At 40.5% G+C, this 19,761-nt stretch overlaps 1 protein-coding gene across 1 annotated transcript in view; it reads right to left on the reverse strand.

Moving 5' to 3' along the window:
* MAP3K5 (mitogen-activated protein kinase kinase kinase 5) overlaps nt 1-19,761 on the reverse strand; it is a 100,049-nt gene that overhangs the window by 58,580 nt on the left and 21,708 nt on the right. Inside the window, exons 2-5 of the mRNA XM_082756455.1 lie at nt 11,425-11,564; nt 9,393-9,416; nt 701-894; nt 275-443 (exon numbers count right to left, since the gene is read on the reverse strand). Coding sequence (XP_082612581.1) covers nt 275-443; nt 701-894; nt 9,393-9,416; nt 11,425-11,564 — 527 coding nt within the window. The remainder of the gene's footprint in view (nt 1-274; nt 444-700; nt 895-9,392; nt 9,417-11,424; nt 11,565-19,761) is intronic.

Here is a 19,761-nt window from a genome sequence, read left to right on the forward strand (position 1 = left end):
AGTGTAAAGGCACACTAGCGTATAGAAGTATAAAGGCGTGCTATAAAACAACGTAACTAAAAGTAAAGTGGAAAGAATCTGAAGATACCGTAAAGGACTTTTACTACTGTAGTAATGTTTAGTAATGTTTACTACTGTAGTAATGTTTACTACTGTAACATGCTACTTTTATTGCTCAGAGTTTCTTAGCAAATCTGTGCAAAATACACTAGAAATTCCACTAATAATTAAATTTAATATATTTTTAGATGATCTTTGAGCATGGGATACATACCTGGATGTCTCTATAGGACAACAGCAGGTTTATTACAATGTCAGCAGACAGAACTTCAATATTATCCACTCGCTGCCGAATCCTTGCCAGCTCTGCCGCAAGCTCTTTGCCTGTGTAGAGGGTACGAGCCTTCCTGATGTCATTCAGAATGGATTCCCGGAAATACTGGCTGGAGAGGAACAACATCACATTAGCAATTTGGGACAGATCCCTTGCATTTGCTTTTCTGGCCCTGCAACTCTACCACAATACTATTATGGAACATTTATGAATAGAGCAGTATCAGTGTGAGGAGAGTTGGTCAAACTAAATTTTCGTTATCAATTTGTCTCAAAAAAAAATTTCATCACCCTGAAGAGCGAGACTGACATTTATACAGCCAGCAGAAACATGAATTTTACAAAGGAGTACAAAAAGACAACTTACCTTGAACTGGCCTGTGCTACCTTCAGGAGCTGAATGAATCGATCCACCAAAGGTAAGCATATAGGCCCAAGCAGCGACTCAAAACTGGGCTGCATCAGCTCTGTTAGTCCCTTCATAAAACTACTATCACAGCAGTACACCTTGTTATGTGGAGTTATCATATAAGGAACAAATGTGTAGTTACCAGTGCACATCTGTGAGAAAACAAGATGCAATGGTTAAGATAGTTATGGTTTAGCAAGCCTAAACATAAAATAACTGCATATACCAAAAGCAAAATTACACTTACTTAAGTCCAAAGGACAAAGATTTTATATACGGAGATGTAGGATTACATAAATTCAATTTGCATCTCAAACAATATACATCTGAAATGTTTTTAACATTTCTGATATACAATAACAAACTGATCACAACAGAAAAACTGAGAAAAACTAATGCACACATGAACTGCAAACCAACTCAAATAATTTAGCCTAACAAAGACAAATGAAATTCTCTGCTACACAGCAACCTTAAGCAGGATTTAAAACTATACATATTTCAGAATAATCACTTACAGAATGTCTTAGAATTGCCAAACTGTACTGATTTCCATATATCAGTGTATGACAGATACTTTGCAAAAAAAAAAATCATTTATCTTCCAGGAAAGAGGGAGACAAGGCGTCTGGTGCCTGTGGTATGTGAGTACAGATTTATGCCCATAGAAAGCTTGCTGAACATTTGCGGTTCTGAAAGGTCCCAACTATAAAACAGCATACCATCAGAATCAGGAGGAGTGCTGCCATTTGGTTTTGAAGCTCAGCCTCCACTACTGAAGTGGCAAGCAGCCCAGGAAGAAAAGCGTAAGGAAACGATTCTTGAGATACATTTTGGCACCCCTGAATTATTTCTAAGGCTAACTACTTTCCAGTCAGCTTCTTCTGCTCTCCCAGAAGTCAATACAGCAATCAGCACATCACTTCAGACACTCCTCTGGCAAGCTGGGCTCCATGCAATGAAACAGCAGTGACTGGATAGTTTTCCAAAGCACAAAACCAGCTGCATGCATAAAGCATGCACTTTAACGCGTAATCAGATTTTTAAAATTTGGAAGGATTGAGGTACTCTAGACTGTATAAACGTGTATACATATTTGTCAGCAAAAATTAGCTTGTGTACAGATCTGAGATTAGGTATGAACAGTGTAAGGATGATTTTTTTTTAATTACACCTGTTACACTGTTAGATGCTCTCAAGAGTGAACAAACAAATATCTGACCTGGTAAAGCCTTATGTGCCCCACAGACAAAAGCAGAGAGGCAGCAATGAATTTACTGGAACTGGTTTCTGCGATTACAAGGCAAGGGTGGGCAGTGACCGGCACAGGAGCTGCTATTAAGCACAGGAAGACTATTTTTCAATTTATTTATTTATTTTTAATAATCAAGGAAAGAGGTTGGGAGGTCAGAGCCAAGAGAAGGGTGAAGTAGCTACAGATATCCTGGGGCAAATATTTTACTTCCTAATGTTTATTCAAATAAATTCAAGACTGCTTGCAGGAAGGCTTCTCAGACCTCTGGCATAGTTCTTAAGGAAAAATCAGCTCTGAAGAAGGATGTTTCCAGCTTTCGAAACCCACAGAACCCGAAGTTTATCCTGGTGTAATGGTCAGGCCACCTACAGAGACAGCACTGGAGTCTTCATAAATAATCCTACAAGCAGGAAGACTGCTCCTTCAGAGCTCTTAGAAACTGATCCTGAGTGTACCTTCTCTAGGAAGTAAGTATCCATTTCAGTGGAACAAGAGAGCCAGCAAAACTTAATTTACATGTGCTTTGCCTCTAACCTGAGACCAGAAAAGCTGTTTATGTGCTAGAGCCTGCTGCAGAAGGCAGGAGCCTTCAGAAGCAGAATACAAAAAGAGCAGGGGAAGAACTTAACAGTAAAAGGCAGGAGAAGGCACAACATGGGAATAAAACAGAAGTAAGCTCACTGTTGTCCACATGCCCCCAGGTTTCTCAGGTAATTGTCTGAAGGCACAATGTCACTTGGGTCTCTAGTGGGGTGGAAACAAAGGCCTTTCCCTCAGTCAGGGCACTGATCTGGATGTTAACTTAACCTAGACTGTTATGTTTCTGGGGATCTGTCTGAAATTTTTCAAATTTGGCTGAAATTCATCAGACAGAAACAGGCAGATACAGCAAGAGGGTAGAGGAGAAAAAAAGTACAAGCTCTTAATATTCATTTATTTTGGAAAAAGGCTTGAAGAAAAAACAACAAACCACCAAGACGTGCAGTAAAGTTAACAGCTACATCAAATACTGATCTAATTTTCACTATCTTATCTAAAGGGTAAGCTAGATGTTTAGCAGATGAACCTGACAGAGGCAAAGATGCAGTAGCTCAGGTGACACAAGTAAAAAAAAAAAACAAACAAGCTATGTATTATTTACCAAGGGTGGGGGGACGAAGAAGATAAGAATGAGGGCAAGACTGCTCTCATATAATAAAGTCCAGAGTCTCCTACTACAGAGAAAAATGTTTTATCACCATCACAAATTCTAAATACAGAGACCCAAATTACACCTGTATTTGGGCAACAACCGTGACAGGAGCCTGTGGGGACCGAGCTGCCAGGCAGCAGCTGAAGAACCGCTCCAGTGGTACCAGTGCCAGGCAGCTCCACACCTTCCTCCCAGAAACAGTCTGAACTTCTTCTCTCCTCATTCCCAGACTACACAACCTCCATCTCTGCTGCTTTTACTTCTTTTCTCCCCATCTTTGGCAAAATGTAGGCTACACCAACTTTAGTGGACTTTCTGACACACGCTTCCTTCCTAGCTGTTCACATATTTCTTCTGATTTTGACTTGTTTACAGCCCATTACTCCACTTGGTATTTTAAACATTTTCCACTTACCCTATTAAAATCTGCCCCTGTAACAATCCACCCCAACTCTGATTTCACAAACTGATATTCTTTCCTAAGCCTAATTAGCTTCGCTCCTGATTTTAAGCTTGCTGAGCACCCGTGACAGAAGTGTTGTTTTCCTTTGATCCATTACTCTGACTCACTGTAAAATGTACAATGCGAGTAATAGCACCGGGTCATTCAAGAAAAACGAGGGAGAACACCTCCAATACAATTGCAATGTCCTTAGTTGCACTTGCACCCTTTTCCAAATTCAAGTAACATAAAATGACTTCAAAAGCATGTGAGAAGAGACCCCAAAATCGACAAGAGGTGCTAGAAGTTTCATTTCCCAGCAATCCTTGCCTATAAACCCATCATTATTATTTATGGTTCAAAAGCTCACATTACACTAATGAAAGTTACAGTTCCTGGAGGTCACCTGAGCTGCAAGCCTTTACTGAAAGCATCAGGGCTGCGGCAGGCCACCAGCGTGCACAGAGGGTTTCGGTAGCTCAGCCACAAGGAAGCCTCAGGACATTACATGAGGTAAACTCAGCCTTGACTCTCAGAGCAGCTGAACTAGCGGTATCTAGGAGACACCAACACCTAGTTTGAAGGCTTTAGACCCACACACTCAGTGCCTGGCAGCATCAGGTCAGCTTCTGAAATGAAATCTGCATCACGGCCCCATCACCGAATCAGTCAGACTGCTCGGCAAACAGGACTTCTGCTTGGAGCCAGTTATACACACGCAAGTGTTTACCAGCAAGTGACTAAAACTGTAATTCGCTTTTATGGATGTTTTAATTGCTACGTATTTTCCTAGTGTCCCTTTGTAGCTTGCTGTACAAAATTAAACAATTCCAGCCTATGTGTACCTTCAGTTTAAACACAGCCATAAGCTCGTCTAATTAGCTCTGCCATTACAGAATTTGAAACCAAAGTGCTCCCAGGTAGGCCCACTGCTCATTGGAACAATAAGCGCTTCCTTCTCGCTTGGTATCCTTTCTCTGCTTGTGAGAGTAAATGAGCATTTCACCTATTTGTTTTTAAGAGGGATAAGAAAACTACATAGCACGTAGTTTTATTTTGATCACCACAAGAATACAAGCCAGCCAACATCCTTTTTAGTATGGAACTGTTGCTTGTGTAAAGCACAGCCTTTTGGGAAACATAGTTGGGAGACCACATCTTATTAGAAAGCACATTATGCAATAAGGTGAACACTATTCTCTACCCCACAAAGATATCTAGTGTGGTAAAGAAGGTTTTTCTCTGAAAGTGGCATAGACTAAGACATGGTGGTATAAACATTTGAGTTCTGCTCAAATGATTCTCCAATCTTGAATTTTACCTCAAAAGGAGGGAGAAGCTCAGGAGAATCTGAAGAAGTCAATGGTGTCCAGTCCTCTTGACTCCTGAGACTCTATTTTACTCTGTTGTAACCACTTAGCAGCCAAATACCCACAAACAGAAGAAGGCTGCTTTCAAAGACGAGAAGCACTGAAGAAAACAGAAAACCCTGAAAACCAAAACCATGCTCCTTTACTTCTAGATGGGAGAATCTGACAGAATCCCACCTACTTGCCTACCCTTAAGGTCAGCATCCACCAATGTATTTACTTCAAAAATAAAATTATCCACTGTAATAAAAATAACTAGCGTCTCTCACAGTGGGAACAGTTCTTCCTGCTGACTCTCCTTTAATTAAGATCAGCTTTTTCCCCGTTTTTCCCTACCAGTTCTTTTGAGGAATATCTGCTCTTGTTTCAATTCTTTTGATGAGATTTTTATTAAAGGTAATTCTGTGACTGTTCACGGTGTTGCTTGTAGCAGATGGCAAAATCCTAAAACAAGTTATTAAATCTATTCCCTCCATCCCCAAACACACAGTAAATCAACATGTGCTGATGTTTTAATGAATACAGGCTCAGTTTGGGCTTACTGCAAATCCCACTCAAATGAATGACAGCCTTGCTATTGACTTGAAAAGGAACGTAAGTAGGCCTCACACCTCTAAGGAATTAAAGCACACAAAATGGGTCTACTCTTTCAAGTAGTTCCTATTTTCTTTTCATGTCCAGCAACGACAATCTATTGCAGCTATGACACATCCTAAAGGCCCATTAAAAATCAGCATATGCTGTATACATCCTTACATCATATCCAAAGAAGTTCTAACTTTTTTCAAGGGAAGTATGTGCAAAATGTATCAATAAACACAAAATATGAAAGAATGAGCAAGAGATAGTGATGTACCACAAACAACAAATACCACAGCTGTCATTAGCAATGAAATATTTACTGAAGGTTACTGCATCACATTTCTACACACTTGGATACCAAAAACTTCAAACTGTTCCCAACTGATTTGCTAGTGGGGAGTGGGGAGAGGAGTATTAGAAATATTTCTCTCTACTTCTACAGAGAGAGAGACCAACAGCTAAACAAATCCCATGGGATCTGCAGTTTTATAGTGGTACCTATAGGGAGGCCTGGAGCTTAGTGAAGTCTCTGGCATGCCTCAGTCAGGATCACCCATTCTCATACTGCTGCTAAAAGAGCTGTGCTCTAAACAGGAGGCAGTCCCATCATTAGGAAAGGCCATGGAAAACCAGCATTAATTACAAGTTCTGATCCTTTTAAATGACAGAAGACACTAATAAGTGTTCCCAGCCATACAGCATTAATCTTAGTGCTAAATGCTAACCCTGAGCGTCAGCTGCCTAGCAGAGCGGTTCCCCTTCGGTCCTAACCTCTGCTCTGCTTGGGCTGGCAGCTGTCAGGTAGGATCACACCCCTGGCAACTCCTGAGGCCATGCATGGTGCAAGCAGAAAGCCTGAACCAAAAGGTAAACACTGCCAAGGTGTTACAGAGGTTGGCTGCAAACCGTACATATATTGCGAGCACATTAAACTTCCTCAGATTCAGCAAGTATTGGTATTAAAAAATAAAAACCAGTAAATCAACATTTGGAACCTGACCTGCAGCTTTTCTCCGAAGTTAGCAAGATTCAAGCCAGGGAGAATTAAGACAACAACAACAAAAAAAAAAAGGTGAGCTAAAAACAAGCGAAGTACAACCACGTACTGTAACCTTTATACCAACATCTCTTTATGACTGAAACTCTTTACAAGTAATTTCTAGAATGGCTCTGCTGCTTGGTTGACCTCAAAAATCAGATAACAGCAAAGACTAAACTTAAGCTTTCAAATATCAAAGTAACTGCCTCCTGCCAGAGTATCACTCCCTGTAAAAACGTATGTTTTTTTCTGATATTACTGCAACATTTGGAAAAGGTCCAACCAAACAGCTATAAAACCACATATAACAGGAAATGAGCCTACGTTATCTTTCACTGCTCTGCCCTTACAGGTTTCTCCTAGCTATGCAACGCTGTATTGGCCATTACTGGGAAGAACAAAAATCCAGTCAGAACAAAGAACAAAACAGTTGGTAATGTATTTTTTTTTTTCCTCCCCACCACTTTTAGGAAGACAAGGTTCAGGGAAAGCAAACACAAGCCATTTCAGTCAGACAGATCTATATATAGATAAATACACAAACAGACACTTACTGGTTTTGCAGCCTTTTTAATCCACTGGTGCCAGGGATACCATCGTACTGTTATGGTTGGTGTTTGCGTGCTATTAAAACACATTTTCTAGAACTGCATGACTAAAATCCTGTTCTATTTCATATGCCAATTTCGTTTTTCCTGTATTTGCAGCATCACAATCATTCACGTACTTATTTTTAGTAAGGGTGGGGGGATCATCACCATTTGTTATACCAATTTATGCAAGAGTCTGAGGGTTTGTGAACAAACGTGATTTTTATGAAGCTGGAATTATATTCAGTAGACAAGTGCACACCAACGTTTTGAAAAATCTATTTCCAGGTAACTTTTCTGAGGAAATTCACGGATTGGCACGAAACCATGCCAAAAAAAGAGGGGAAAAAATCAGTTGCAGAGTTGCTAAGCCAGTTTTACTGACTTCCCTGTTCTAATCACTGGGAAAATACTTCCTCCCAGAAAACATGTTATGTGGGTGTGCTTGAAAACATCTGAGATTCTCAAGGAACACATTCTTTTTGTGGCATACACTGAAACGTTTCTAAAAGTGATAAGTGACAGTTTCACAGCCACCTATCTAAATTTAAATGGAAAACGGAACAATTCATTCTCAAACAGATAAAGGCCAAGTTATCATACTGCTCCTTGAGCTTGAGGGACTGTCATTTAAAAATAGGACAAGACAACATCTCCCCTTTATTCTACTGCACAAGCCATATCCTGCTGGTTTCCTGCTAAATGAGCTGCTTCCCCTGCTCTCACACAGACAGTATATTAAGTACTCAACATTTTACCTCGATCTCTGTCATTGTGGGTCAAAGCAAGAAAGAAATATGCAATAAATAAATTTACAAGAAACTCGCTGTTCTGTTTAATTTTGCATAAAGTCATAACCAATCACCTACCCCATTTTCATTGGGGAACAGCTAGGTATTTTTAGCCTAAACAGCATTTACAGCATTCTGTGGATCTCTGAAAAGCACTTTTTATTAAAGAGATGCACAGAAGTCTATGGAATGTGCTTTGCAGGTTTTTTTTTGTTTTTTTTTTTTTTTGTTTTGTTTTTTTAAATGAATCTAGAGATACTACACAATTTAAAATGCAACATTAGGGCCAAAGGTCTTCTGGATTTAAGGTCTTCTTTAGGAATTCTATTAGCTACAGTAGATAACCATGTCCTTTTCAAAGGAACTTGTTTCATACTGATAGAAGTCAGTATTTAATCCATGAATTGCCATGTTAAATAAAATACCATAAGAAAACAGAATATCTCAGTGTTAAAACTGCCATAGAGACTGCATAATAATTTTAGAAATTGGTTGAGCTTTAAATACTTCATATGCCCCTTAAAAAGTTTATTCAAATATATGAATTTTACAGCATGCACAGAACTCTTCAGGATATCTGCAAACCACCGATTAACTGCTACAAAATTATACCCTAAAACCCATGGCTACCAGCACCTCCCCAGGCGAAGCCAAGATCTCTGCATACCAAATGCGTATCCTGATGTGACTGACCCCACTGCTCCTGAGCAAACCACACCGAGAAGCACGTGAAAAGATGTTTTCACAGTCTGAAGTCTGTTCACCTTGAACTTAAGGGTAAAAAAGGAAAGGGGGATTTGCAAGGCCAACCTCAGAAACCAACAGGATGCAAGGGTGTAGAAGCCTACAGTTTAGCGACAGGCAGTCACAGCCAGAATACTGGGACCAGCACTGCAGCAGGGCTAGCAGGCTGCAGACCTTTGCTTCTAGAAATAAATACACACACACTCTCTATAAATACAACTATTTTCACAGCTGCAACCATGGGTTTCTAAAATGAGCACCAGTTTGCAAATAACTCCATTTCAATGGAGTTTCAAAAAAAAAAAAAAAAAAAAAAGCTCTGAAGAACACTGTGCTGAAAAAGACAACAGGAAAAAAATGGACAGATGAAAATGGTGTGTGGAAAAAAAAATGACCAACAAGTAAAGGCAGCAAAGAAAATGCCACCGATAGATAGAAGCAAGGTAAAAAGTGAGCCTGGTACCTAGCAACAAAGTGATGCACACAGACTGGCTGTTAGGAGTTCCAGAATTCTGCATCTAACTCTGTAGAACACAGCAGGAAAGTGTTAAATGATTCAAGTGGAAAACATATGATAAACAACATTGAATGCCACAGAAGTACGGAATGCCTAGAATTCAACTGGCACACGGAAGTCATACTTACATTATTCTTCTGGCAAATAATTTCCTAGAAGAAGAAGAAGAAAAAAAAAGACATTGACAACATTGAACAAGTACTAGGAAAGATATCTGATCAGTGTAACTTGCTAACATTAACATATACTGACATGACAGGAAAAGGCTGGTTGAGAGAAGTTCTCTAAGCCTGTCAAATTGACAGGAATCGAGTATTGTCTCAGGAGAGACAAAAGTTTATAGAACTAAGTAGATACATACATCCTGTAATATATGCACAGCACATGTACTCCTATAAGAGACTGTCAACATATACTCACAATTGTAAAGTTTATCATTGCCATTTTGCTGCCCACAGTAAAACTGTAGACAGTAAAACAGAACAGTGAAAGCAGTGTTTCTAAGAGGTTTAAAACTTTCTCAACTTGCACTGAAAGTCAACCATGAGCTACTCAAATTAGGTGAAATTCATGTTGCTTTAGTAAGTTTGGTGCAAAGAATACATCTTCATTTTTTAAATGCAAAATACAAATAGGAATACAGGAACAAACACTGCCTCAAAGGATGCTCGTGCATGCCGACAACATTTTTTTTTTGAGGAAGTAACTAAATAATAGGGAAGGGGTCTTGTGAATCTCTGGCGATTTTTCTGCAAACAATTAAAGAGCAGAAGCATGGGACCAACTCAAAACTTAAACAAACTATGGGCACAGTTTCCAAGTCTTTCAATGGGCACTGTACCAATGGCAACTGGGACATCCAAGTCTCACAGCACAGGATTCAGATTCCATCGACATCAGTGGGAACCTGGCACGTGACCAGTTTGCAAAGTCCAGCTCAAACTAGTAAAAGTTTTTCCCAAGTGGTGTATCACTCCAAGTGAACTTTCAGTGGGAGTTGGGTATTTGGCTCCTTATGCAATACAATGAAATTCTGCTTTGCTTGTATTCTAGACCATTATACTTGCATAATTACATTCAATCCAAAGATAGCTCTTTTGTTATTAGCAGTTTTATTTTTAGGATTTTTATCTGTATACTCTTTGTGTTGCAAAAAGAAAGGAATTGGATTGCCACCAATTCAGTTGGCCAAGATCATCTGGAGGGAGGTGCGGTGGGCAGAAACCAAGTTCAAGGTGTTTCTCTCCTACATGAGAACCAAGCTGCGAATAGTTGGGCAGAATCAAAAACAAATACCCTGCATTAACCAGAAGCAGTGGAAGCAAATCATTTATGAGAAGCGGCAGTGCCCAGATTGCAGTGACTCACCAAGCTGCTTACTAAAATGCTTCTTTTCAGCAATGCCTAGAGTTTAAGTGCAGTAGTATAAAACACCTCCTGATCACAGCCAATGAATCTGAGGGAGTGGAAGTAATTTAAAATACTTCCATCCAAGTCGTTTGCCCTCCCCCATCCCTGGGGAAGTTAGCAAGCCTTCAGCAGTGGAGGAAGCAAGCATCAACTTGGCTGCCAAAATTCACTCTAGATTACCTTAAACCTCTATCTTGCCTTAAGCCAGCCTACCATACTGTGAACCCTGGTCCTGAGAAATAGGCATAAGTTTTATTTCTATTAACTCTGCTACAGTGTCAATAATCTCCAGCACAAGAATCCCATAGTCTCATCCGGTCAGAGCAGAAAATTCCTACTTCACAAGGGAGCTAAAAAATATAGGAATTATTCTACACACTACCATTCTCAACCAGTTGTTCTTACTGTAACAATTTATTCCAAATGCAAGTAATTCTCTTGAATGACAAAACCACATATTTAAGTTCTCATTTGAGATCTGTCAAAATTATGTTTCCATAAAGAGCTATTTAACATCCAGCTATTTAACTGACCACGGTAAAGTCATCTAAATCTTTCTCTTGGGAAAACTAAACTCTGTTTTTCAGCACTTCACTGTAGACTTGTTTTCCAAGCCTCAAAACATTTTTGCTATTCTTTTGTGAACCACAAATGGCTTCTGTATTTCCCATGGAAATAGAGAACCTATTGCAAGAGTTAGATAACTGCATCTTTTTTTTTTCCCCTCTCCATTTTTTCATTTAGAGGTACCTTCAGTGACTGCAGAGACTCAGAATTTGTATCACAGTAGAGGATAATGTTGTTAGCCATACTGAAGCTCTCTCTGACTCCCAGGTGGTAGAACAACGAAGGCTGACGGAAGGCATCACTCATCTCTACAACAGCAATATCTGCAGAAAGAAGTGAAAAATTAATTGTCAATGAATGCCACACTTCTATGCCATTTTAATTGCTTTGATAAAAAGATTAGATTTTAAGTAGGAAAGAGTTCTATAGGGTTTCCTCCATTTAAGTTATGTCTGAATTTTGACTATGTCAGCAGGATGTGGTTTAAATTTTTTCCCCGTCTCCTCTTCCTTCCTCCCCTTTTACTACTGTTCCCCCCCATGAGACCTTCATTTCCACAGTTTTAAGACATTATTAATCAAGAAAAGGCAAAATTTCGTGCCTTAGAGAACAAAATGTGTTTAAAATCTGTTTAGTTAATCTGTATTGTATATGATGATTGATGTCCTTACAGGGGAAAAAAAGATTGTATTTGATGTGCATTTTCATCTTCAATGCAAGTTGCAATAAAAATCCATGTAATTAGGTACATGATTGCATAATAAACTGTATAGATTTTGTATTAGATCTTTGGAAGAGAATGTCAACCAAATTGAAAGCACGGCAAAAGTAAAATTCCAGCATAAATTACCATTCACATCTATCTTGATTCATATAGGAAGACTAGCGAAAAAAGGAGAAGGTACAGGAGAAAGGAAGGAAAGAGGGAGTGAATACGTAAAGCTGTAGAACCCTCCAGATAATTAAATAATTCATTGTGCATTAATTCTGTTCATAGTAGATTGACCTGCGTGAATAAAATTAAGCACAAACATGCATGCACACAGAAGCAAATGAAGAAAAAAAGATTTTCTGTGATTTCTCCGAAAAAAAAAAAAAGTTTCACTTTCCCGGAGGAACAACAAGGTAAAACAAGAGGTAATGACAAAATATCAGCAGAGACAGTTGAGACTTTTCTCACAACAGGCAGCATTTTTCCACTGCAAAAGTTTTATTGGATCAGCTGACTCATCTCCACCTCTCCTGCAAAGTGCCATTCTTCACTCAATTCCAGTAAAAAAAAAAAAAAAAAAAAAGGACAAGAAAAATGTAGCTCTGCGAAGAGCAGGAAAAAAAAAAAGCCGCCTGGTTTCCAGCCCCGCTTTCTCCTTATGTGAATTCTTTTACAACAAAAGACAGGTAGCAAGACAAGCTCTGCTGGCAAAAAGCTTATTACCCTGAAGTTCATTTACTTGGAATGAATTAAATCTCTAATTAGATGCAAGAGATTTTACCTCTAACCACAACTTTCACCTTGCCTATTTCCTTAGATCTTCAGATGTATAATGAAGATGTTCGATACTAAATACATGTACGCCCTGTGGCCATACCCCAACTGGGAAGGCAACAAGGGAGTCTCCCAAGCTTGTGAAAAAGTAATGTTTTTGAGACATCAACCCTTCGGTCCTATTTTACTGTAATTGGCTTACAGGCTTGGAAATTGTCAAAAACCTAAAGAAGAGATGCACATGGGGAGAAGAACAGACATCTGCCTATACATGCTTATGTTCTGCAAGAATAAGATTAATGAGAAGCAACTAAATGATATAAAGAAGGGATTTTTCCCCCTCAAAAATCAAATATGAGATTTTGTTCTTTATGAGTTTCATAAATTGCATTTTAAGAACCTCTGCTCAATTTCACGTATTTGCAGCATGGATTCCACCAACTCCATTTTATTGAAGTAGAAAAGGCAGCACATTGCTAAAACTACACAAAAACTGATTTTTGGAAATGGAAATACCACAAAAGCCAAGTACGAATGGCAATACTCCTACTATATATTGTTTGGGTAAGAATAGGGCTTTTTTTTAAACAAACAAACAAAAAAAAACAAAACTCATGCATATGTTTGGGTTGGAAGGCACCTTAAAGACCATCTAATTCCAACCCCTTTCTATGGGTAGGGAAACTTCCCACCAGACCAGGTTACCCAAGGCCAGGCTGGATGGGGCTTTGAACACCTCCAGGGATGGGGCACCCACAGCTTCTCTGGGCAACCTGTGCTAGGGCCTCACCACCCTCTGAGTAAATAATTTCTTCCTAATATCTAAAAGAGGGCAGATATAGATTTTGTGGTCCTCCTCTGGACCCACCCTAACAGCCCCACATCCTTGTGCTGGGGGCTCCAAACCTGGATGCAGCACTCCAGGTGGGGCCTCACAAGGGCAGAACCAAGGGGGACAATCACCTCCCTCCACCTGCTGCCCACACCTCTGTTGATGCAGCCCAGGATCCAGTTGGCCTTCCAGACCACAAGCACTCTCTGCTGGCTCATGCTGAGCTGTCTGTCCACCAAAGCCCCTGAGGAGTCCTTCTCCTCAGGGTTGCTCTCAAGGAGTTCCCCTCCACGTCTGTGCTCTTCTCTGGGATTGCCCCAACCTAGGTGCAGCACCTTGCACTTGGACTTGTTGAACCTCATTAGGTTCGTGTGGGTCCACTTCTCCAGCTTGTCCAGGACCCTGTGGACCCTCTTCCTTCTGTTGTAAGGACTGCAACACTCAGCTTGGTGTCGCCTGCAAACTTGCTGAGGGTGCGCTCCATCCCACTGTCCATGTCACTGGTGAAGATATTAAACAGCACCAGTGCCAAGACAGACCCCTGAGGGGAGGGACACCACTCACCATCGGCCTCCACCTGGACATAGAGCCATTGACCACAACTCTCTGGCTGCAGCCATCTAGCCAAATCCTCATCCACCACACAGCCCACCTTCAAATCTATCTCTCCCCAATTCAGAGATAAGGATGTGTGGAACCATGTCAAAGGCCTTACAGGAGTCCAGGTAGATGACATTGCTCAATCTTTTCTCGATGACTGCTGCAGTCGCTCACTCCATCATGGAAAGCAACTTGTTGTTACACGCTCTATTTTTAACTTCTCTTATTGACATAAAAATCTAATCCTCAGAAACTGCAAGCGTATGGTACATTGCTGTTACCTTGAGCAGGAGGAAAATTTGCGCAACTTTCCATGACTTAATTCTCAAATCTTGCAAGATAATGTGTTCTTACTGGAGTTGCAAAACTAACAGTGAAAGAAATATTACTAAAAAACAAAAATTGACAGAGCCTGACCAAAGTCAGTATACAGAAGATACTTGAGAAATCCTATGTTAAGATGGCAAGTTCCCAGGACCACGAATAAGGAAACAATCCTTAAACACAGGCAAATAAACTTACTACTAACAAGATCAGATGGCCAAATGCATTTAATACAATTGTTAGAACCAATCTGACTCAGGATCACACTAAGAAACGTTCTTGAATCCTGTCCAATCCCTCAAATCAGATCAATATACAAAACAAAAAAGCCTTGAGGCCTTTTGCTGTTTAATAAGCACAAGGAAGCACCATGTGATTGAGTCATCGCTTGCAAGAAAAAAGACACTAAGATAAAAATATTGTGGCGCTTTTTACCAGTATTTGTTTATTTTTACTGTAAGTAAGTGTGGTTTCTTTCCTTGATATTTTAAGACTTTGTGAAATCCAGGACTTCTGGATAATCTCACTATGAAGCAGTATGTACTTTAGAATACGTCCGACTTCTGTGAAGTTTGCTTTCCATACTAGTGGGTATGTATCTTAAGCAGAAGCTCTCATTTATGACATAAATAAGATTTCTATCATCTAGACTGGTCCTCTGGGGCTGGTATCACAGTTTACAAGGGGAAAAGCCCAGTTTTTATTTGGAAATCTAACAAGCCACAGAAAATGTCTGCACTGTTGAGATTAGATGTCTATCCATTTAAAAAATGAAAATAAAAAAAAGCCACAACATATACCCTAATCAACCTCCTGCAACAGACCCGTTTCTTACTATCTTCTTTCATAACATCAGAAGAGAAACTCCTCTGACCAAGGCACGGACTAGCATGTAGAAAGTTGGTCAAATTCAGAAGTCAAATGCAGAGGAACAAATTAAGAGCTTATTTTCTGGGAAAACTTTAGCTACTCCACCCATCTTCACCTATCCTTTCCATCTCCTTGTCTGTAAAGCAAGGGCAGTGGCTTCTACAAAGAGCCTGAAAGGTAACGTCAAGTGCACCTAAGGCAGCTGAACACTGAATTCAGTTACATAAAGGAGGATTAGAGGTTTACTGAAGCTGAGTAAGACTGATGTTTTCCAAGCCAAATCTAACTCAAATGAATATCCATAAAAAATCTTACCAGTTCTGTGAAGCCAGAAGTTAACTTAGTGCAAAAAACCTGTTTGGTCATCAAAACTGCTGGAATCCCACTTAGCAGACTCTCACTTCCACCAGATGAAATTAGTCTAACAGACTACTGCAGCAAAAGATCTGTTCCTTACTTATTGGAAAACACGATTTCACAAGTGACAATGTCATTTCAATTAAAGCCGTAGAAGTAACTCTACATTTACAGTGGAATAAGGCAAACCCACTTATGAAGCAGCTTCAGTTTCAAGGCAAGTGAGAGATAGGAAAGTAGAACTACAATTCTTATAACCCTATAGGTTGCAGGAAAGAGTAAGATGTATCCCTTACCTGGGTCTTGGGCATAAGACCAAGTGTCACTTTCTCTGTTTACAGATCACAGATACACCGATGCTATTTAAAGAAAACAGGATCAGGATGCTCTTCCTTGTTAGTTATCTTTGACATCTACAGCTGAAGACCCTTATAAGAAATCTTACGATAAATTGTCGTCTTGCTAGTTTATGAACAATAAAGTAAGTCTAGTCACAGCCTTCTCTTGTCCCTTTAAATAACTGGCATGCCTACACTGATGTGACTGGAATGACATGCACAGGAGAAGGGAGCTGAGCTCTGGCCGAGGTAGCAGAGCAGCATAACTGCAGCAGCACGCTCTCAGTGTCCATTTCACAAACCACCCCAAGCTCTAGCTGACAGCCACCAAGCCGTCAGTCACAAAGCTGCCTACTTACAGCCTTGCTTGGATGGCCACACACTGAGCTCAGACATAGCAACAGCCACCGAGCAGTCATGCTTCGTGTTATTAGGCTAACTAACATCTACACCAGTAATAGCTCAAAACTGTCACACAATATGGGAAAGCAGACGTGTGACAGAATTACAGGCAAGTGACCTGACCCTTCTTGCCTGAGCAGTAGAAGCTCAAGGTCTCACCTCTGTGAAGCTTGGCATATGTTAAAATTGTGTGACCAACATTTCTTACCTGCAGCATAAATCCTCTTTTTTTTTTTTAAGCTACATGTACAAGAACATGAACTTCATATATAAAATCTCCAATTGCTCTTTCTTAATAAATTATTAAAACTTAAGATCATGGTCAAGAATGATAAGTGTCTATCTGGTGTATGAGGCCCTTCTCCCTTGGCTATTACCTGTGCCTTTAGTCATCAAGAAACGCGGTGGCCAAAGTTCATCTCCCACTCATTGTTTAAAATCTAACAGGGCAGAGAGGAATGCTTAAATGAATGCTGTGAGGTATTATGCACGCACACCCTACTTTTTGATACTGCCTGCATACAGTAGCGCTGCCAGGAAAAATAATGAATACAAACAGCGCAGTTATAAAACTGATGAATGTTTATGCTTGCTACTATCTTCTGATTAATTGGTGCTAAGCACACAGTTGCTGCCTCGCATTCACTGTTCCACAATTAACCGAGACAAAAGAAAAGCTAATTGCTAATGGCAAATTCTGAGATGGAACAATATTTAGGGTTCTCTTCCACTTGGCGTTAAAAGAAACTCTTGTCAGAGATATATCTGTAGACCAAATTTATGTGAACGCAAGCCTAAGCACAGAGTGCTTTCCATACTGCAGTAGCAGCTCTGCGTTCAGCAGCAATAACGATGGTTTCTACAAGCCGTGATACCGTGCTATCAGGTGAGCTTTCAGAAACGAGCAGATCAAGTAGATGAGCACATCTTCTTTGTGTTTCTCTCCGTTCGACATGGACATCTTGCTCTCTGCCCAGAGACTGCCTGCTTTGGCAGAGACCAGCTTTGGAAGTGACAGCACCGCGTCAGTACAGCGTGATGGTTCAGGTCTGGCCGTGCAAACCGCAGCACCACCGACTTGTCAGCGCCGCTGGAATCAAGAACAACTTGTCAGGAGCCACTCACGTGTCATCCAGAGCGGAAACAATCGACGGGAGGCACTTGGGTGAGCACACCTACACCCCGGGGAACGGCTGGCCGCTCAGGAAACCAGGCCGGCCGAGCCAGTCTGCTGGGAGAGGCGAGCCAGAAAGAGAGCTTCGTAGAGGTGCCTGGGGCTTGGATATGGGGAAGGAAGAGAGGGTACTGACTGCATGAGCAAATTAAACATGCTGTATGTTGGAAAAGCAAAGTATTTGTAGAATCTCCTATTAATGTTTAAAGTATAAGCAAGAGCACTAAGACACAAGGGATATGGTTTAGTGGGGACTGTTAGTGTTAGGTCAGAGGTTGGACTCGATGATCTTGAGGTCTCTTCCAACCTAGAAATTCTGTGATTCTGTGACACTTGTTAGTTATTTTCCACCACAGACTTCCAGTTTCTAGCACTGCATAGGATAGGGCATTATGGTTCAGGACCCTTATTTCTGCACCTCACATGTCACAAGCCCTAGCAGACAGGGTTAACAAAGCACCTGTGACACCAATGCTCCAGAAGGGTTTGGTTTTTAAACACCTGCAATAATCCTGGGTCTGGTAGTCTCATTTTCACAAAATGGAAGAGGAGATCCTGCATCACAAGTACAATTTAGAGCCAGTCCTGGGACCTGCTTGAAGGAGAATTTCTGAGCACTTGCCCCCATCAGAACAGGCACAGCACCCTGGCGAGCATCCCATTCTGTAGAACAAGCCATGGATAGAAGTAACTAGGGCACTTAATACTTACCCCAAAAGCAGCAAGTTACCTTCAAGTACAACAGCACCATGTTTAGCTGTCCTTGGATTGCTAATCTATCTTGGATATCCTTGGATAGCTATTCTTGGATAGCTATCCTTGGACAGCTATACTGAGTCCAGCTTGTCTTGAATTTGGAAGTCAACTTCTACACCTGGACAAACATTAATAAGCAAAGGTGTGATTTCATTTCAGGTAAACTCTAAGAGTTACCTGTTATTAACTGTTAGTATACCACATTTGTATCAGGTCTAGCATGGCTGATACCTGAGGAGATAACTGAGCCAGTCACTCTGTTGAGCACTGGGGTTGGAGGGGCAGACACAGGATCAGTTAGATGATTCTGCACCCCATACAATCACTAGGTCCTATACAGAGGAGGCAAAATGCACCATGATAAGTGCAGGAATGCAACTGAATACCCTCTGCTTCTGCTTAAGATTAAGTCATGTATTGTTCCAGGGGGTAAGGAAATTTTATCCACCACACAGATATGGATGCAGCATCAGCTTGCAACTTCACAGTTAGCAAGCAACTTCACAACCCACAAGTTATGATGTTCTGGAGCACCTCCCAAAACGTTTCATACATCGTATTTGCTCTGCTGCCAAATAAGAGAATTACAAAGCTTGCAGTCCCTCCCACTACGCATCAAGGTGCTTCTTATGAAAGCCTGTACAAATTGATCCCTGCTAACTTTTGCCGCTAATTGGCTCAGACGGTTCTCATAAAAGTAAGTACAAAACATCACAAAGAGCTATTCAGATAAGGAAAAGAGGAAAAAAAAGAATGATCATGCAATATTCTAAAACCACAGCCTCCACATGAAATTCTCTGTTGTTGACTGCACTACATTTCAAGGATACGAAGGGAAAAGCTCTTGATTTTATCCTACAAGGCTGATGGGAGCAAAACAGAGGGTACTTACTGAAAGAAAACAGCAGAAGACGGCAAGTGGCTGGTACCACAAAGAAAGTTCATACAGATGTTGGGTAAAGGAATCAGAGGGGGAAATGTAGGAGAAACAAAAGGGGAGCCTGTAGGAACTAACACAGCAAACCACATGGCAGTCTGTCAATGATCTGAAGACAAATGGCAAAGGAAGAAAAAAAGAGAAAGCTTGAGATTGAACAAAATACACTATCTTGGCCCAAGACAAAGGACTGTGATGCTATCACGTTTCCAACCCCCAACAATCAAAAAAACACCCTCAGCTTGATGCATGTGGGAGGACCTCAGGATTAGGTAAGAATAAAAGATGACAACCAAACAAAGAGCCATTTATTTAAAAATAACCTCAGTATATTCAGGCTCACTGCATCTGTATCAATCCCAGTGAAATGGGCTCCCTAGTGCCAAGAACATGAAATACTAAACACAACTCCAAACTTTACATTTAGAAAAAAAATACTCTGAG

Source organism: Aythya marila (assembly GCF_965140915.1).
Source record: "Aythya marila genome assembly, chromosome: 3".
Classification (NCBI taxonomy): domain Eukaryota; kingdom Metazoa; phylum Chordata; class Aves; order Anseriformes; family Anatidae; genus Aythya; species Aythya marila.